At 63.7% G+C, this 14,388-nt stretch overlaps 2 protein-coding genes across 2 annotated transcripts in view; one reads left to right on the top strand and one right to left on the bottom strand.

Annotated features, from left to right (window-relative positions):
- Positions 1 to 1,099: 1,099 nt before the first annotated feature.
- Positions 1,100 to 6,063, top strand: Amn (amnion associated transmembrane protein). Its single transcript, XM_004836909.4, has 12 exons — positions 1,100 to 1,205; positions 1,720 to 1,838; positions 1,919 to 1,963; positions 3,886 to 3,973; positions 4,220 to 4,437; positions 4,514 to 4,651; positions 4,744 to 4,852; positions 4,936 to 5,021; positions 5,102 to 5,249; positions 5,414 to 5,606; positions 5,710 to 5,803; positions 5,874 to 6,063. Exons 1-12 carry the CDS (start codon positions 1,163 to 1,165, stop codon positions 5,964 to 5,966), a joined length of 1,374 nt encoding a protein of 457 aa, XP_004836966.1. The 5' UTR covers positions 1,100 to 1,162; the 3' UTR covers positions 5,967 to 6,063.
- Positions 6,064 to 7,758: 1,695 nt separating this feature from the next.
- Positions 7,759 to 14,388, bottom strand: part of Cdc42bpb (CDC42 binding protein kinase beta) — a 94,103-nt gene continuing 87,473 nt past the window's right edge. The window contains exons 31-37 of the mRNA XM_004836907.4: positions 13,467 to 13,564; positions 13,298 to 13,382; positions 13,094 to 13,211; positions 12,904 to 13,021; positions 12,516 to 12,627; positions 12,370 to 12,440; positions 7,759 to 8,902 (exon numbers count right to left, since the gene is read on the bottom strand). Coding sequence (XP_004836964.2) covers positions 8,771 to 8,902; positions 12,370 to 12,440; positions 12,516 to 12,627; positions 12,904 to 13,021; positions 13,094 to 13,211; positions 13,298 to 13,382; positions 13,467 to 13,564 — 734 coding nt within the window. The 3' untranslated portion in view covers positions 7,759 to 8,770. The remainder of the gene's footprint in view (positions 8,903 to 12,369; positions 12,441 to 12,515; positions 12,628 to 12,903; positions 13,022 to 13,093; positions 13,212 to 13,297; positions 13,383 to 13,466; positions 13,565 to 14,388) is intronic.

The following is a 14,388-nucleotide window of genomic DNA, read 5'->3' on the forward strand; positions in this document are numbered from 1 at the left end:
AGGGCCACCCTGAGTGAGCGCCTCCCTGTCACCTCCTGGCAGCTGGGCCCCAGTCTGCTCAGGGTGCCCCTTCCAGGACAGCGACCTGATGGAGTGCACCCAGCCACCGGCCCAGCTGTCCCTTACGTCTTGTCTTCTCGGAAGCCCCACAGGCTGCCCAGGGTCCTCGGTGCCCCCACGTCTCTGGGAAGGGCCTGCCAGGTGGCTGTGAGGGCCCACTCTGGTCCCCAGCCCCAGCCTCCTGCTGGTGCCAGCTCGGACCTGCCTGGCCTCAGGCTCAGCCCCCAGGCTGGCAGGGAACAAGTGGCAGGGCCCAACCCGTGACATTGCCTCCTGCTGCCCCCACTTGCCCTGTGCTCCTGGACGGTACTTCCTGTGGGCCACCGGGTCCTGGGCTAAGCTCCAGGACCACCCTCGGCCGCCTTCCCGGGCTGGCTGCCCGACGGTGCCCTGAGAGCAGCAGGCGCCCTGCAGAAAGGGCCAAGGTCGGCAGGAGCCGGGCTCCCCTCCCCGTCCCCAGGTCGCAACCCCGCTGTGAGAGGCCCGGGCAGGGGGGCCGTGGCAGGAAGCAGCCACCTCAGGGCAGGCCCACCCCGCTGTGCCCCGTGTGCTGGGTGGGTGCACGCACCGCGCCTGTGACGGACGCCCTGGCGTCCCGGCCCTGGCCCTCCTTGTCCCTGCCGCCCCTCCCCACCTGTGCTGCTGCCGTCCTCATGTCCTCACCCGGGCAGCGTCACTGACGCCGTCTCCTGCACCCCCACCCCGATTCCGCTCAGGTTCGTCTGCAGCCATTGGAACCTGCACCCTGCATCCAGCTGAGCCGCGCATCCGCCCCGTCTCCCTCCGCTCACCACCCAGCCCCGCACCCGGGCAGTGTGGGCAGCGTCCCCACCTCCTGGCGCCCACCAGTGCTGTCCCTGAGCTGCCCGGCTCCTCACCCACCCCCTGCTGCCCGCTCCCGATGTCCCACTGGGCCCACCCTGCACACCCGACCCTCGCCCGAACATCTGCACACTTCCATGAGGTCCACACCCAGGCGGGGCTGGGGAGGGGGTCGCAGTGGCGGCCCCGCCCCAGGAGGTGAATGTGTAACCCAGGCCCAGCCCTGTGTCCCCCAGGCCAGGGCAAAGTCTCCTCCACCAGGTCAGGCGGTGGCTGCAAGATGGGGTGGCTGGGCCAGGTGCTGCTGTGGCTGCAGCTTTGTGGTAGGTGGGCACAGGGGTGGGCTAGGGTCCCCAGAGCCAGGCACGGTGCCCTGGGCCTGGAGACAGGATCTTGAGGTGCCGGGGATGGGAGGCGCCGGCCCCCTGGCAGATGCACACCACCCAGCCACCCAGTGTGTCTGGGGGCAGGCAGCCTACCCGGTTCCCCTCCTCTGAGGTCTGGGTGGAACCCCTTCCCCTCCCCCTGGCCCAGGGAGTCCCTGGTGCCCCCGATGCCCAGGGACCTGGCTCTGGTTCCTGTCCCCTCCCCTGGGAGCTCCCGAGCCCCTGCCCCATCCCGGCTGTCACTGACTGGGCCACAAAGTCCTCGCCTAGAGGGGCACACTGGGGGCCAGGTGGGGATCTGGGCCGGCGTCCTGTAGGTGGGCACACTGAAGTGGGCTCTGCGGATAGGTAGGAGTCTAGAGCGAGGGAGCCGGGCTTGGAGGGGCAGCCTGGGAAGCTAAGGGCCAGGGACAGCAGGGACAGTGTCCAGGCCCCCCCTGCCCTCCCCCAGCACTGACCCAGGCTGCCTACAAACTCTGGGTTCCCAACACCAACTTTGACACCGACACCAACTGGAGCCAGAACCGGACCCCATGTGCAGGAGGCTCCATCCAGCTCCCGGCAGACAAGGTGCCTCGGACCCAGGGTGGGACGGGCTGCCAGGGCAGGGGGTGGTAGGCCACTCTGGTGCTGACCACTGCCTCCCGCAGATGGTGTCGGTCCTGGTGCGAGGGAGCCATGCTGTCGCCAACCTGGTGAGGCCCAGTGGGACTGGCCCCCTGGGGCCTCTGCCGGGCAGCTGGGGCAGGGGGAGGGCTGTGGGGGCTTCGTCCCGTCCTCTTGCTAGGGAGGACTCCACTCTCCTGGGCCGAAGGCACATTCCCATCACAGGGAAGAAATTCTGTTCTACTGCTACAGCCACCAGAGTTTTTTCTTTTTTGAGACAGGGCCTTGCTATGTGGCCCAGGCTGGCCTTGAACATGTGGCAATCCTCCTGCCTCAGCCTGCCAAGTGCTAGGACTACAGGCGTGCGCCACCACGCCTGACTTAAAGGTAGCAGATTTTTTTTTTTAATTCTTTTTTTTTTTGGTACCGGCAATCAAACTTGGATCCCTGTGCTTGGGAGGGAGGCAGCGGAACCACTGAGCTAAGTCCCCGGCCCCGGGGAAGCAGATTTTTAAAGGCGTGTTTCACCCTATGTGGATGGAGATGAGCTCCCCTGGGGACACTGTGCCTTTTGGGAGGTTTTCTGAGGTCCTGTTCTCCTTCAAGCTACTGTCCCCCTGACCCTGTCCTGGGGACAGGGTCGCACCCGCCTCTTCTCCAGGACCCGGGGTTTGCCTGTCCCCTTGCATTGGCTCGGCAGGTCTGGGGCTCTCTACTGCCACCTACTGGAAACCACTCAACACTGCTGTTCCTCCACCCTGCCCTTGGACAGGGCTCTTGCTTGACACCATCCATTTTTAAAATTCGGTTTAAATTGAACGGGGTTTTTGTTCTCTTGTGGTTTTTGTTTTGCGGTGCTGAACCTAGGCCCTCGGCGCTGAGTACATCCCCAAAGCTTTTTATTTTGATTTCCAGACAGGGTCTTGTAGTCGCCTAACTGCCCAGGGTGCTGGCACCACAGGTTGTGCCCAGGCCTTGGCTGCCGAGTAGTATTTGAAAGATACATTATTGGCTCTGCTTAACTCCTGTTTTATTTAGAAATTTTGCATTTGCATTTGCATTCGCATGATATTGTCTCTTGTCTGGCTTTTCTTTTTTTCCTGTAAGGGAGATAGAACCCGGGGCTTTTTGCACTGAGCTACATCCCCAAGCCTTAAAACAAATTTTTTTTTTTGAAACAGGATCTTACTAAGTCATGTAAGTTGCCTAAGCTGGGCTCGAACTCATGATTGTCCTGCCTTAGGCTCCAAGAATGCTGGGGTGACATGTGTGGGCCACCACACCCAGTTTACACGCACTGTTCTTGCTGGAAAATCTGAATCTGAATTCCCCTCTTTCCTGAAGGATCCATTCTTTCCCTCTGAAGCTTCCGAATGCTCTTTGGTATAAAATATTGTCCCCTAGAAACGCGTGCGTAGCCAGTTTCTCTTCCTGTGCTCAATTCTTGCTGGGGGGTAATCCTGTAATCCTAGCACTCTGGGAGGCTGAGGCAGGAGGAGCACAAATTTGAGTCCAGCCCGGGGAACTCAGGAACTTAGCAAAAAACCCTGTCCCCAAATAAAAAACAAAAAGGCTGGGCTGGGTGTGCGGCTCAGAGCGAGGCCCCGGGTTCCATCCCAACACTTCCAGACAGACCCTTCCAGGCTCGGGGGGCGGCTCTCCGGGGCCTCCCGGTCCCCTGGGTGCTGCGCCCGCGTCAGGCGACTGCCGCTGGAGTCCCTTGGGCCCCAGGCTGGGCTCAGTTGGGGCTGATGGCGCCGACCCTACCCTAACCCCAGCGGCTTGCGACGCCTAAAATTCACTTCCCCGGACGAGGAGGCAGGGCGACAGCCAGGGCGCCAGGGTGGGCAGCGTCACCTCTGCCGGCCTCAGCCCGAGGCTCCGCCCGAGCCCTGGCCAGGCGGTTCCCGGGCGCCCCCCGCCTCAACTGGCCAGGCCGAGGTCACGCCCGGCCCGGACCCCGGGCTGCGCCGGCGCCGGTCGGCTCGGTCCTCACCCCTGCCCCTCACAGCGCCTGCCGTTGGATGGGGAGCTCGTCCTGGCCTCTGGAGCGGGGTTCAGCGCCGCCGAGGAGGGCCCGCGCCCCGACTGCGGCTCAGGTGAGGAGCGGGGGCCGGGGATGGGGCCGGAGCGGGACTGTCTCCAGGTGGGCCGGGAGGCGTGGCGATTTGGGGGCGTGGCCCACACTGGGGCCTGTTCATTGGGCCCTGGGGGGCGGCTGCTGGGGAGGGACGTGGCCGGGGCGGGGCTTTGGGCAGGGCTCCTTGGGGCGGGACTTTGGGCGGGATCCGGGCGGGGTCGGGCCGAGCTGGGCTCCGCCCTGAGCTTTGGCCGCACGCTCTCAGGGCTCCCCGCGCTCTTCCGCGACCCCGACCGCTTCTCCTGGCTCGACCCGCACCTCTGGCGCGCTGAGGCCGAGGCGCCCGGCCTCTTCTTCGTGGACGCCGAGCGCGTGCCCTGCGTCCACGACGACGTCCTCTTCCCGACTGACGCCTCCTTCCGCGTGGGGCTGGGCCCGGGCGCCAACCCCGTGCGCGTCCGCAGCGTCTCGGCGCTGGGCCAGGTGAGCGGGTGGCCGGTCCCTGGCGGGCGGGCCCCCCGAGCGCGCGTGGCGAGCTGCCGTGACTCCGATCCCGCAGACGTTCACGGGCGACGAGGACCTGGCCGCGTTCCTGGCGTCCCGCGCCGGCCGCCTGCGCTTCCACGGGCCGGGCGCGCTGCGCGTGGGTGCCGAGGCCTGCGCCGACCCCGCGGGCTGCGAGTGCGGCGGCGCCGAGGTGAGGCCCGGGGTGGGGGAGCAGGGGAGCGGGGGGCGCGGCCCTGGCCCCGCGCTGACCCGTGGCCCTGTGCTGACCCCCCCCCCCCCAAGACGCTGCCCTGGGTCTGCGCCGCGCTCCTCCAGCCCCGGGGCGGCCGCTGTCCCCCCGCGCCCTGCCGTGACGCCCTGAGGCCCGAGGGCCAGTGCTGCGACCTCTGCGGTGAGCCCCGCCAGGGCTGGGGGTCCCTGCCTCAGTTTCCCGCCCAGCCCAGTCGCGGCGCTGAGCCCGCCCTCCGGCCATAGGAGCCTTGGTGTCGCTGACCTACGACGCCGCTGTCTTCGACCTGGAGCGGTACCGCGCGCGACTGCTGGACACCTTCCTGGCCCAGGTAACGCGGCCTGTCCGCCCGCCAGCCCTCCTGCCCGGGGCCCTCACCCGCGGTCCGCGCCCCACCTGTTCCCTCTGCAGCCGCAGTACCAGGGGCTGCAGGCGGCCGTGTCCAAGGTGCGGCGCGACGAGGGAGCCGGCGTCCAGGTGGTGCTGCTGGAGCCCGAGTCCGGGACACGAGGCGCGGGGCGGCTGGGGCGCGCGCTGCTGGCGGACGCCACTGAGCACGGTAACCACCCGGGGCCCGGGGCCCTGCGCCCCCACCTGGAGTCCCTGATCCCCCCACCTGGAGTCCCCGCGCCCTCACCTGGAGTCCCCGATCCCCCGGGCCTGGGGCCCTGGCTCTCCCAGCCAGGCCCCTTGCAGGCAGGGCCCTCCGCGCTGCTCTTACAGGCGCGGCCCTAGGGGTGCTGTCGGCAGTGCTGCGGGAGTCAGGCGCGCCCCTTGAGAGCGGCTCTGCGGAGGGGCAGGACGCGCCTGGGTCCCGTCCAGGGCTCGTGGGTGGCTTGGCCACGGTGGGCCTGCTCGTGCTGTTGCTGGCAGTGCTGGGGACCGGGTTGGTGCTGCACCGCTCCGGCCGTCTCAGGTTCGAAGGGGGCTGGGCGGGCGGGGGGGGGGACGCGGGAGAGGTCAGCCGAGTAGACCTGGTGTCCTGGGCTCCCCGCCTCCCGCCACACACTCCCCCTCAGGTGGAGGAGACACCAGGAGGCGGAGTCCCAGCCCATAGGACTGCCCCAGGGATTCTCCAACCCCGTGTTCCACGTGGCGACCTGGGAGAAGCAGGTGAGGGTGTTGGCAGGCGGACTCCTCAGGGCTAGCTCTCGCTCGCTACCCCTGACCCGTCTTCCTGCAGCCCTCAGCGCAGCTGCCCAGCGCGGCCCTGAATGTGGACAGCAGCACCTGCTATTTCGTGAACCCGCTGTTTGCCGCCCAGACCGAAGTCTGATCCGCAGGCCCCCACCTCCTGCACAGCGGGACACCTACCTCCAGGCCGCCTCCCGCCCCACCCCGAGCTCCTCAATAAAGGGTTTTCTGCACCCTGAGAGCATGGACAGCGCTGCCTGACTGCTCAGTCCTGCTCTGCTGGGCCACACAGCTGGCCGGAGGGTGGGGTGCTCAGCCCGGGAGGGACCTAGGGCTGAGGCGGCGTGGGAGCTGGGGCTGGCAGGTGGTAGGCATCCCGGCCATGCTGTGCCAGGTGGTTGGGAGGTGGCCCGAGTCATGGGTTTGCCCTTGCCTGTGCACAGGAGGGTGAGGAGAGGTCTCATCTGTGGCCCCTGGGAGCCTGGGGTTGTTACCCTACAGACTTTGACTGTGAGGCGGGGTCTTGCTGTGCTGTCAGACTGGCTTTGAACTCAGACTCAAGCTATCCTCCGGCCTCAGCCTTCTCAGCAAAGGGGACTGCACGGGATGTCACTGTGTTCCACCATACTGCTGACTTCCGATAGCTCAGCTCGGCTGTGTGGTACTTTCTGTGAACAGGACTCCTGTCTCTCACTCTGCTGTTCCGTGGCACTTGTGTCTTGTAGGTGTAACCTGCCACTCGTGGAGCCGTAAGGTACTCCACCTTGTCAATACCAGTTTGTCCACAGCAGCTGGTATTTCATTTTTAAAAAGTGGCCAACAGCCAGAGCCAGCCATAGTGGCACATGTATAAGCCCAGCACTCTTGGAGGCCGAGGCAGGAAGATCACAAATTTGAGCTGAGCTTTAGACCCTCCAAGCAGTCCTGGGAGTGGCTACTGGACACCATCTGGGAACTCAGCCACTTAGCACACCCTGTCTCAAAAAATAAAGGGCCGGGATGTAGCTCAGTGTGAAGGCCCTGGACTCAACCCCCAGTACTCAAATAGAGGTGGCCAATGGCCAGACATGGTGGCTCAAGCCTTTACCCCAGCTACTTGGGAGGCTGAGGCAAGAGGATCCCAAGTTCTAGGCAAGCTTGGACACCTAGTAGACTCTGTCTCTAAAAAGGCTGGGATGTAGCTCAGCACTCCTTGGGCTCAGCATTCTCCTGAGCGGCACAGATGCTGTGGGCCAGGGTGCAGGCCATCCTGCTGCTGTGCCATGCCACCTGCCCCCGCCCCAGCCCAGGCCCACGCAGGCTCTGCAGACAGTGCTATTCATCTGAGTTTCAGAAGGGCCCCAGGGCGGCCTGTCTGCTGTTCCTGCTGTGATCCTACAGGCCCGGTGTCCGGTGGCCAGCATGGCCATGCCTGGAGAAGTGCTGCCTCTATGGGAGCTGCTGCTGACGTCCAGTGGAGTTGTGTGTGTGGCTGCGGCCCTGCCTGTCCTTGGGTGGCTGCTGTCCAAGCTGGATGCCCTGCTCACCCAGCCCCGTGGAGGTCTCGGCAGAAGGCAGACAACCCCAACCTGACAGCTGGCCTGGCAGGGGAGGGGTGGCCCCGCGCTGGTCCCGCCTGTCCTGTGTGTGGCCAGGGCCCACTCTGCTGCCAGGCTTGTGGGCGCAATGCCCAGCTCCCACTGACCATGACCTCAAGGGCTCGCTGCCCTCAGGCTGAGACCCCTGTCCCTTGCCCCACTGATGCCCCTCTGGGGGACCTGGAAACTGGCAGAGATGTGACCCCGGGCTCCGGGCGCCCACTGCTGCCACATGGATAGGGCTGCCCTTTCATGAACTCTGCCTTCACTGTTGTCTGGGGCAACTGCCATTATGAGGTGCTCCCAGGTACTCAGGCACACTTGGGGTGACACCACCATACCCAAACCACGGAGAGCTTTAAAACTGCCATCTTCTGCTTTATTGACAGATAAATTGTTCAAAAATGTTCTCACAATTCAATAATTACAAAGACTCAGACTTACATTAGAAAAGTAAAAACCAGAACCCCCAGCAGGGACCTTGGCGACACAGGCCTGGAAGGTGGGTGGGGCAGCAGGTGCTGGGCGTGACCATGGTGTGGCCCTCAGTGTCGAACTCAGCCAAGTGCAGGTCCTGAACAGCTAGCTGGGGACAAGCCGAGTCTGTCACCAGTCAATCACAAGCCTTTACAATGGGACCACAGACCTGACCCGACACGGGACACGAGAGGGTGCGATTAAATACACAAGGGCATCCCGGCCACGCGGGCCACTGAGGGGGAAGTGTCCGGTGTCTCCACCCGGTTGGAATGGGCTCCATGCGGGGTGGGGTGGGCGGGCGGCAGGAAGGGGTCCCATGACTGCTGTGCACTCCCCAGACTCTGGGCATCTCTCCCAGCAGGCAGAGTGGCCTGCCTGCTCCATGACACACGCTGGCTCTGCTGTGACCCAGCATGGACTCCCTCGAGGGATGTGGTGCCACTGGGCCTGGGGCTCTGTCCACAGCCAGGCAGCAGCAGCAGCACCTGCAGCTGGCTGTGCAATGGGAAAGTGAACTCGAAGGCCACAGCCAACCTGCGCTCTCCTGTCCGTGAGTCTTGAGATGCTGGGAGGGCACACAACTTGCTGTTATTCTCCTAGGGGCTTGGGAATGGTTTCGAGGAACAGGGGAGAGACAGGTGCTGAGGTCCTGCACAGGCGAGGCCCAGAGCCATGCCGGCAGTGCGGGTGAGGTGTGCGGTGGTCCTTCATGTGCAAACGGAACGTGTCGCCTCACAGCTATGCAGATGAGCGATCTGGACTACGCCATGGGATGTGCCATCCATCTGGTCATTATTATAATACAGATTCGTTTTGTATCTACAGATGACTGCATCTCTGCGGACAACACTGTCAGCTCAGTCTTGGCACTGCTCGGGGTGAGGGGGCCTCAGGCGTCGCCAGCGGGCTGCTCCAGGCTGTCGAGGGGAAGCTGGCTCCTGTGGGGCGAGTTGGGGCTTGGCGGGCCACTGGGGTTGGAGCTATTCGAGGGGGTTGAGTGTTTGGTGGAATCTGAGTCAGGCTGTGGACACAGAGGGTACGCGTGAGAAACCAGTGCTAGCTCACAGGTGGCTATGTGGCTCCTGTTGCATCACGGAAACGGATGCTCTACATGCATGCCGGGCACCCGTTCCTTGAGCTTCAGGCCACAGCTCATGAGCCACTGTCCACTGCACTCAGGAAGGGTGTCGTAGGCGACCACTGCAGAGAGGGCGCTCTGCAGGGAGGAAGCTGGGTGACCCTCACCAGAGGCCCAAAGCCACACACAGGACACCTGAGGGAGATGTGGGAGGAAGGGGGCACAGCCTACATCGCCCGCGGACAGACACAGAGCTTTCTCTGAGGTCAGCAGCGGAACAAGAACGCTGCTATTGCAGGAGAAGTTCTAGCCAAAGCCAGCAAGAAAGAAGAGGTACAAATGTCCGCAAGTTGGGAAGGAAGTCAAGCTCCCTCTCTGCAGATGGCAGAGACCCCAGAGAAGCTGTGAGGCCTGAGTGAATTCGACCCTTTGCAGGAGACAGACCAACACACTCTACTTCTGCATATCAGCAGCAGACAACCGGCTGCGGGGCCAGGAGAAGCAAGCCCACCCACAGCAGCACATGGAGGGGAAAGCGGCCAGGGAAGAATTAGCCGAGGAGGTTGGAAATCTGCACTCTGAAACCACAAAACATCGCTGGGAGAAATAAAGACCCGAACAAACAGGGAGACATTCCGTGTTTGCGGGCTGGAAGACGACTAGGATGCAGCACTGAGCAGTCTAGACTTGGTGCGGTCCCTGCTGGAGTCCCAACGGCCTTGCTGCACCAATGGATGCCAGTCCCTGAACAGCTAGGGAACTGCTACAGGCCCAGAACCGCAAGGCTTTTAAGGAGGAACAGAGCTCAAGGACTCCCACTCCTAAGCAGAAGACTTCAGTGTGCTGTGAAGCCACAGTGTGGGCCCAAGCTAAGGACTGACTCGGAGACCAACGGAATATGACAGCTGATGATTTCCAATGGTGCCGACACCACCAGGGGAAGAAGATGGCAACAAATGGCGCGCACCTCTCCAGGCCCAAGAGGGGGTGCCTGCCCCCACCCCTGGGATGCAGCGAGGCCTTCACCTCACTCCACATACGAAGAGGGGCTCAACGGGTAAACGGGGAAGCTCAGATGGAAGCAAGTGAATCCATAACCTGGGACCTGGCAAAGAACAAAACAGTCAAACTGGACTTCACCAGAACCAGGGACTCTTACACATCAAAGGACGTTACCCAGAATGTGAAAGGAAGGCCACCCAAGTGGGAGGAAACGGCTGCAAAAGATGCAGCTCAGCTAAAACCTGACAGGGGCTGGGCATGGCCAGCACACGCTGTAATCCCAGCTATTGGGAGGCCGAGCCAAGAAGGTCACGGTTTGAGGCCAACCCGGGCAACGTGGTGAGACCCTGTCAATCGGCGAGTTTACCAATGGGCTGGGGACACAGCTCCCAACTCCCCAGCTTCCATCTCCAGGGTTGCCAGCTCCCCCAAAGGCTGAAGACCGAATAAAAGGACAGCAGAGATAAGTCAGCAACACGTGGTCCTGCCCCAGAAAGAAATGTGCCGGGAGGACGTTGCCAGGACAACAGAAAACACCGAGCAGCGCACACTCTGCAGTGACAGCGGTGAAGTGGGGTCCTCCACAGGGTCCTGGCCCTCGGGGAAGGTGTGACGCGAGCAGCCTGTGGAGGGCTCAGTGCGCGGCACTTCTGCCTTTGTGCGGTGGCTGGGAGAGAAGTGTGGGTCCACTCGCCCCCAGCCAGACCTCCGACGGCCCAGCTGCCGGTGCAGGAGACGGCCATGCAGCTGTAAGGGTGCCGAGGCCCGACGTGGGGCGGGGGCGGGCCCGGAAGTGCTTAGCAGGCGCTCATGCGACTTCCTGCTTTCAAAGGGACCCTCCAAATAAGTCAAATGGCCAAAAAGGGTGAAGAGTGGGGGCTCTTCGGGCTACAGTTCTTGCGACTTTTTCTGGAGACTCAGCATTTTCCAAAATGATAGCTGGGAGAAAACTAAACTGGGAGAGGGAAGACCTCGACGCACCGTCTCCGGGAGCTGCGTGAAGGCCCCACCAGGACAACTTGAGCGCAGGAAGGTCCTGCAGGCACGCGGCCGGCAGGCACAGGAGAGGACATGCGGGAGGGACACTTGGTGACCGGGACACAAGGCGGTGGACACCGGTAACCTCCTCCAGCAGGCAGCGGGAAGCCGGCCAAGGCCGCTGTGAGAAGCACAAGGGCAGCGGACTGGTGCACCGCTGTCCCCCGGTCTCCCTGCAGCCTGGCTCCGGGGCCCACAGGACAGGACCCCAGCTGGGGCTCGGGAGAGCAGCTGCCCAGGACACACGCACACTCGAGCACGCAGATGTACTTTCCGGATGCAATGACAAACACTAGGAAAAACCCTGCGAGGATCATGAAGAGACCCCCGAGGAGATTTATCTTAACTGACAAACTGGGCTGGGTAAAAGTCACCACACTTCTGCATGGCAAAGTGCCCTTGAGACAAAATATTAAGACTGGGACAGCAAGGGCAACTGAGAGCCGCAATTCGCCCAGGGCGGGTTGAGTCAGGGTGGAGAGCGTGATTGGCTTTGAGGTCTGTGCCGGGATTGGCGGAGCACACTAGTAGGCCTTGGGGGCGTGGTTTCGGGGCCCTCCCGCCCCCCTCCTGGGCGGGGCGCTGTTCCCCTTGCTGTTCCGGGTTGAGGAACTAAGGCGGCCTGCAGCTTCCCTGCGCGCCATCCCTTACACAGCGCCGGCCTTGCAGCCAGCCCACCCCTGAAACCCTGGGCCAAATCAAACCTCTTCCTAGCTGTGGGAGTCTGGTATTATGTCGCAGAAAATAGCAAGCAGACTGACAGCGGAAGAGGGCGGGGTGAACTGGAGCAAGAAGACGCCAGGGGCCGCCAGGGCAGCAGCCCGTAAGGTGCCCCCTGGTACACCCCCCTCCCCGGCCGAGAGGTGCCCCCCCCCCCGGGCACGGCCAGAGGTCAAACGGAGGCAGGGCAGCGCAGCCCAGAGCCTGAGAATAATGCTGCCAACAGGAGGACACCAAGTGGCTCAGGGGAGGTGGAGGGGCAGCACAAGCCAGTAAAGAAAGCCCCGCGGACTGAGAGCGCCTGGAACTGAGCCCAGGCTGTGGCAGAGCTGCATCCCCCGACCTTGAGATCCTCCTGCCTCACCCACTCAGGGTGCCATCCCCAGCAGCTCCTATGTCACCTGTGGGTGTAAAGCCCGGCCCAAGGTCTAGAAGGAAGGCCAGTGCCGGCGTGATGTAGCGAGCTCTCCCCGCACCCAGGCGGCAGCGGCAGGAGCTGCACTGCCTTAGGGCAGGGAAGCCAGGGCCTCCAGGGACAGAGCCTCTCGGATCTGACACCCACTCAGCCCAGTCACCCGCTGTGCCTCCTCCCGGGGGTCAGCCTGGTGGCCCAGGGTGCTGCTCCAGGGGCAGCAAAGGCTCCTCCTCACCTCCTTGTCGAAGTCCTGGTCCGGGTCGGACATACTCCTCAGAGGCACGGTCACTCCGGGCTCCGCCCCGCCTGTGGGCAGGGAGGCCTTCATCTAGGGAAAGCCTCCAGGGGCGCAAAGCCCGGCCCCACCCTGCGGCCCCGTACCTGAGGTGGGCCAGGAGATGTAGGGCTTGCTCCGGGCCAGGGGCGGGGGTGGCCGGACCAGGCCTGCGGGTGCAGGGCCGGGCCTCTCCTCCTGGGCAGGGGGCGCAGAGCTCTGGGGAGAGACGGCAGCGGGTCGGCAGGACAGCCAGACCCGCAGGACGCGGCGACAAATGAGCCGCAGACTCCGGACGTGGCCCCCATCGGTTGGAGCGGAGTCAGCGATGGCATTTTAGCAAAAGTCAAATTTTACAGAAATTATGTTGTTTACAAATTGTACAAAGCATGCTACCCATTCGTACTGGGGAGTTAAAACCCCGGCAGGTCCCTGTTTCCCGAGGGACATGGAGAGGGACACGCAGGCTCCCCCATAGGCAGTCCCTGCACGCACCAGAGGCAGGTCCATGAGCACCTGCATGCCGTCGCCCGGGCCCATGTGGGCCACGTGGTTGAAGTTGGTCGGGTTGGAAATCATTTTGGATCTCAGCTCTGGGTCTCGGAGCATCTCTCTGCGGGAGAAGGCGGGTGAGGCTCCAAGCGGGAGAACCCTTGACGGTGCCCAAGGGCGAGGGTGACCTTACCTCCGCTGCTGCAGCCGCTCCTCCTCGGGCACCTTGAAGACGAAGCGCCGCTTGCTGCGCGTGCGCAGCATCTGCTTCTTGCTGCCGTCCGAGGTGTCCGGGACGGTGAGGACAGTGCCTGCGAGACACAGTGGTCAGGGGGCCGTGCCGCACCGCCCCAGCCTGGCCCGGGCACTGCAAGTTCCCCTGGTGCTGCCTGCTCACCTGAGAGCTTGCTCTTGAAGTAGATGAGGCGCGGGGGTTCACAGCCCAGGAGGTTGAGGCTGCCGTCAGAGTTGAGCGGTCGGATCTGGGTGGGAGCAGAGGGAGGGTCTGGCGCTGCTTGGATGGAGAGGCACGCGCGGCCCCCGCCCACAGCAGGCCCGGGCCTTACCCGCCGCAGGCCGATGGTCTGCACCCACTCCATGGTGCGCACGTCGAAGACGTCCACGCCGTAGTCGCTGTACACCGTGACGTGCGAGGGGCTGCAACCTGGCGTGGGCGGAGCTCAGGTGAGCTCAGCTCGACCTCCCCAGGCCACCCCGGCCGGTAAGTGGACACAGGGCGCTCCTGACCGCCTAGCCCTGTCCCCACCACTTTCCTCACTAGGTCACCTTCCCCAGTGCTGGGACGCATCCCCAGCTCCCTGCTCTCCTGCCTCAGCCTCCAGGGTTCCACAGTTACAGGCATGCGCCATGCCTGCTACTGTAGATGACACGTTAAACACCGTAACACAGGTGGTGATGACAGCAATCTGCTTTTTCACTCAGCTCTTAGGAGAAATGACTGCAGAAGCTTGCTCAGGCTCTTCACGCGCAGGGCGCTCTCAGCCTGTAAGGTGAGCTCCCTGAGGAGAGGCTGGAGGCCAGGCTCTGGGTTCCAGGCCTGCATCCCCCAGGCTGCACGGCTGCCCCGCGGGACTGGCCCCGAGGACATCAGGGGGTCCCTTGGGCAGTGAGGGTGGCCGCTCCGGAGGTGCTCTCTGCCCTCCCCACCAGCCCTAAGGTGGGGACAGCCCTGACAGCACCTGCTGCCCCACAGGCCGCTGATCCTGGGGCCGGGAAGCTGAGGCCCCACACATTCAGGACAGCAGCAGTGGACGTCCACGCCCCCTTGGCCACCCTGGGTACCTCGCTGTCACATGCCGGTCCTGCACTGCCCCAGGTCACCCTGTGGGACACAGCTGAGACCACAGGACCCTGCTGAGCTGCGGGACCCTCTCAGTCAGCAGCTGAAGGCCTCTGCCAAGCGGCTGCTCGTGCCTACCGTGCCTGTGCAGCCCCCTTTCTCTCAAGTATGGGAAAGGAAAGCCATCG

Source organism: Heterocephalus glaber, unplaced genomic scaffold, assembly GCF_053883595.1.
Source record: "Heterocephalus glaber isolate CG9 unplaced genomic scaffold, H.glaber_assembly_v1.0 deba00001608, whole genome shotgun sequence".
NCBI classification, from domain to species: domain Eukaryota; kingdom Metazoa; phylum Chordata; class Mammalia; order Rodentia; family Bathyergidae; genus Heterocephalus; species Heterocephalus glaber.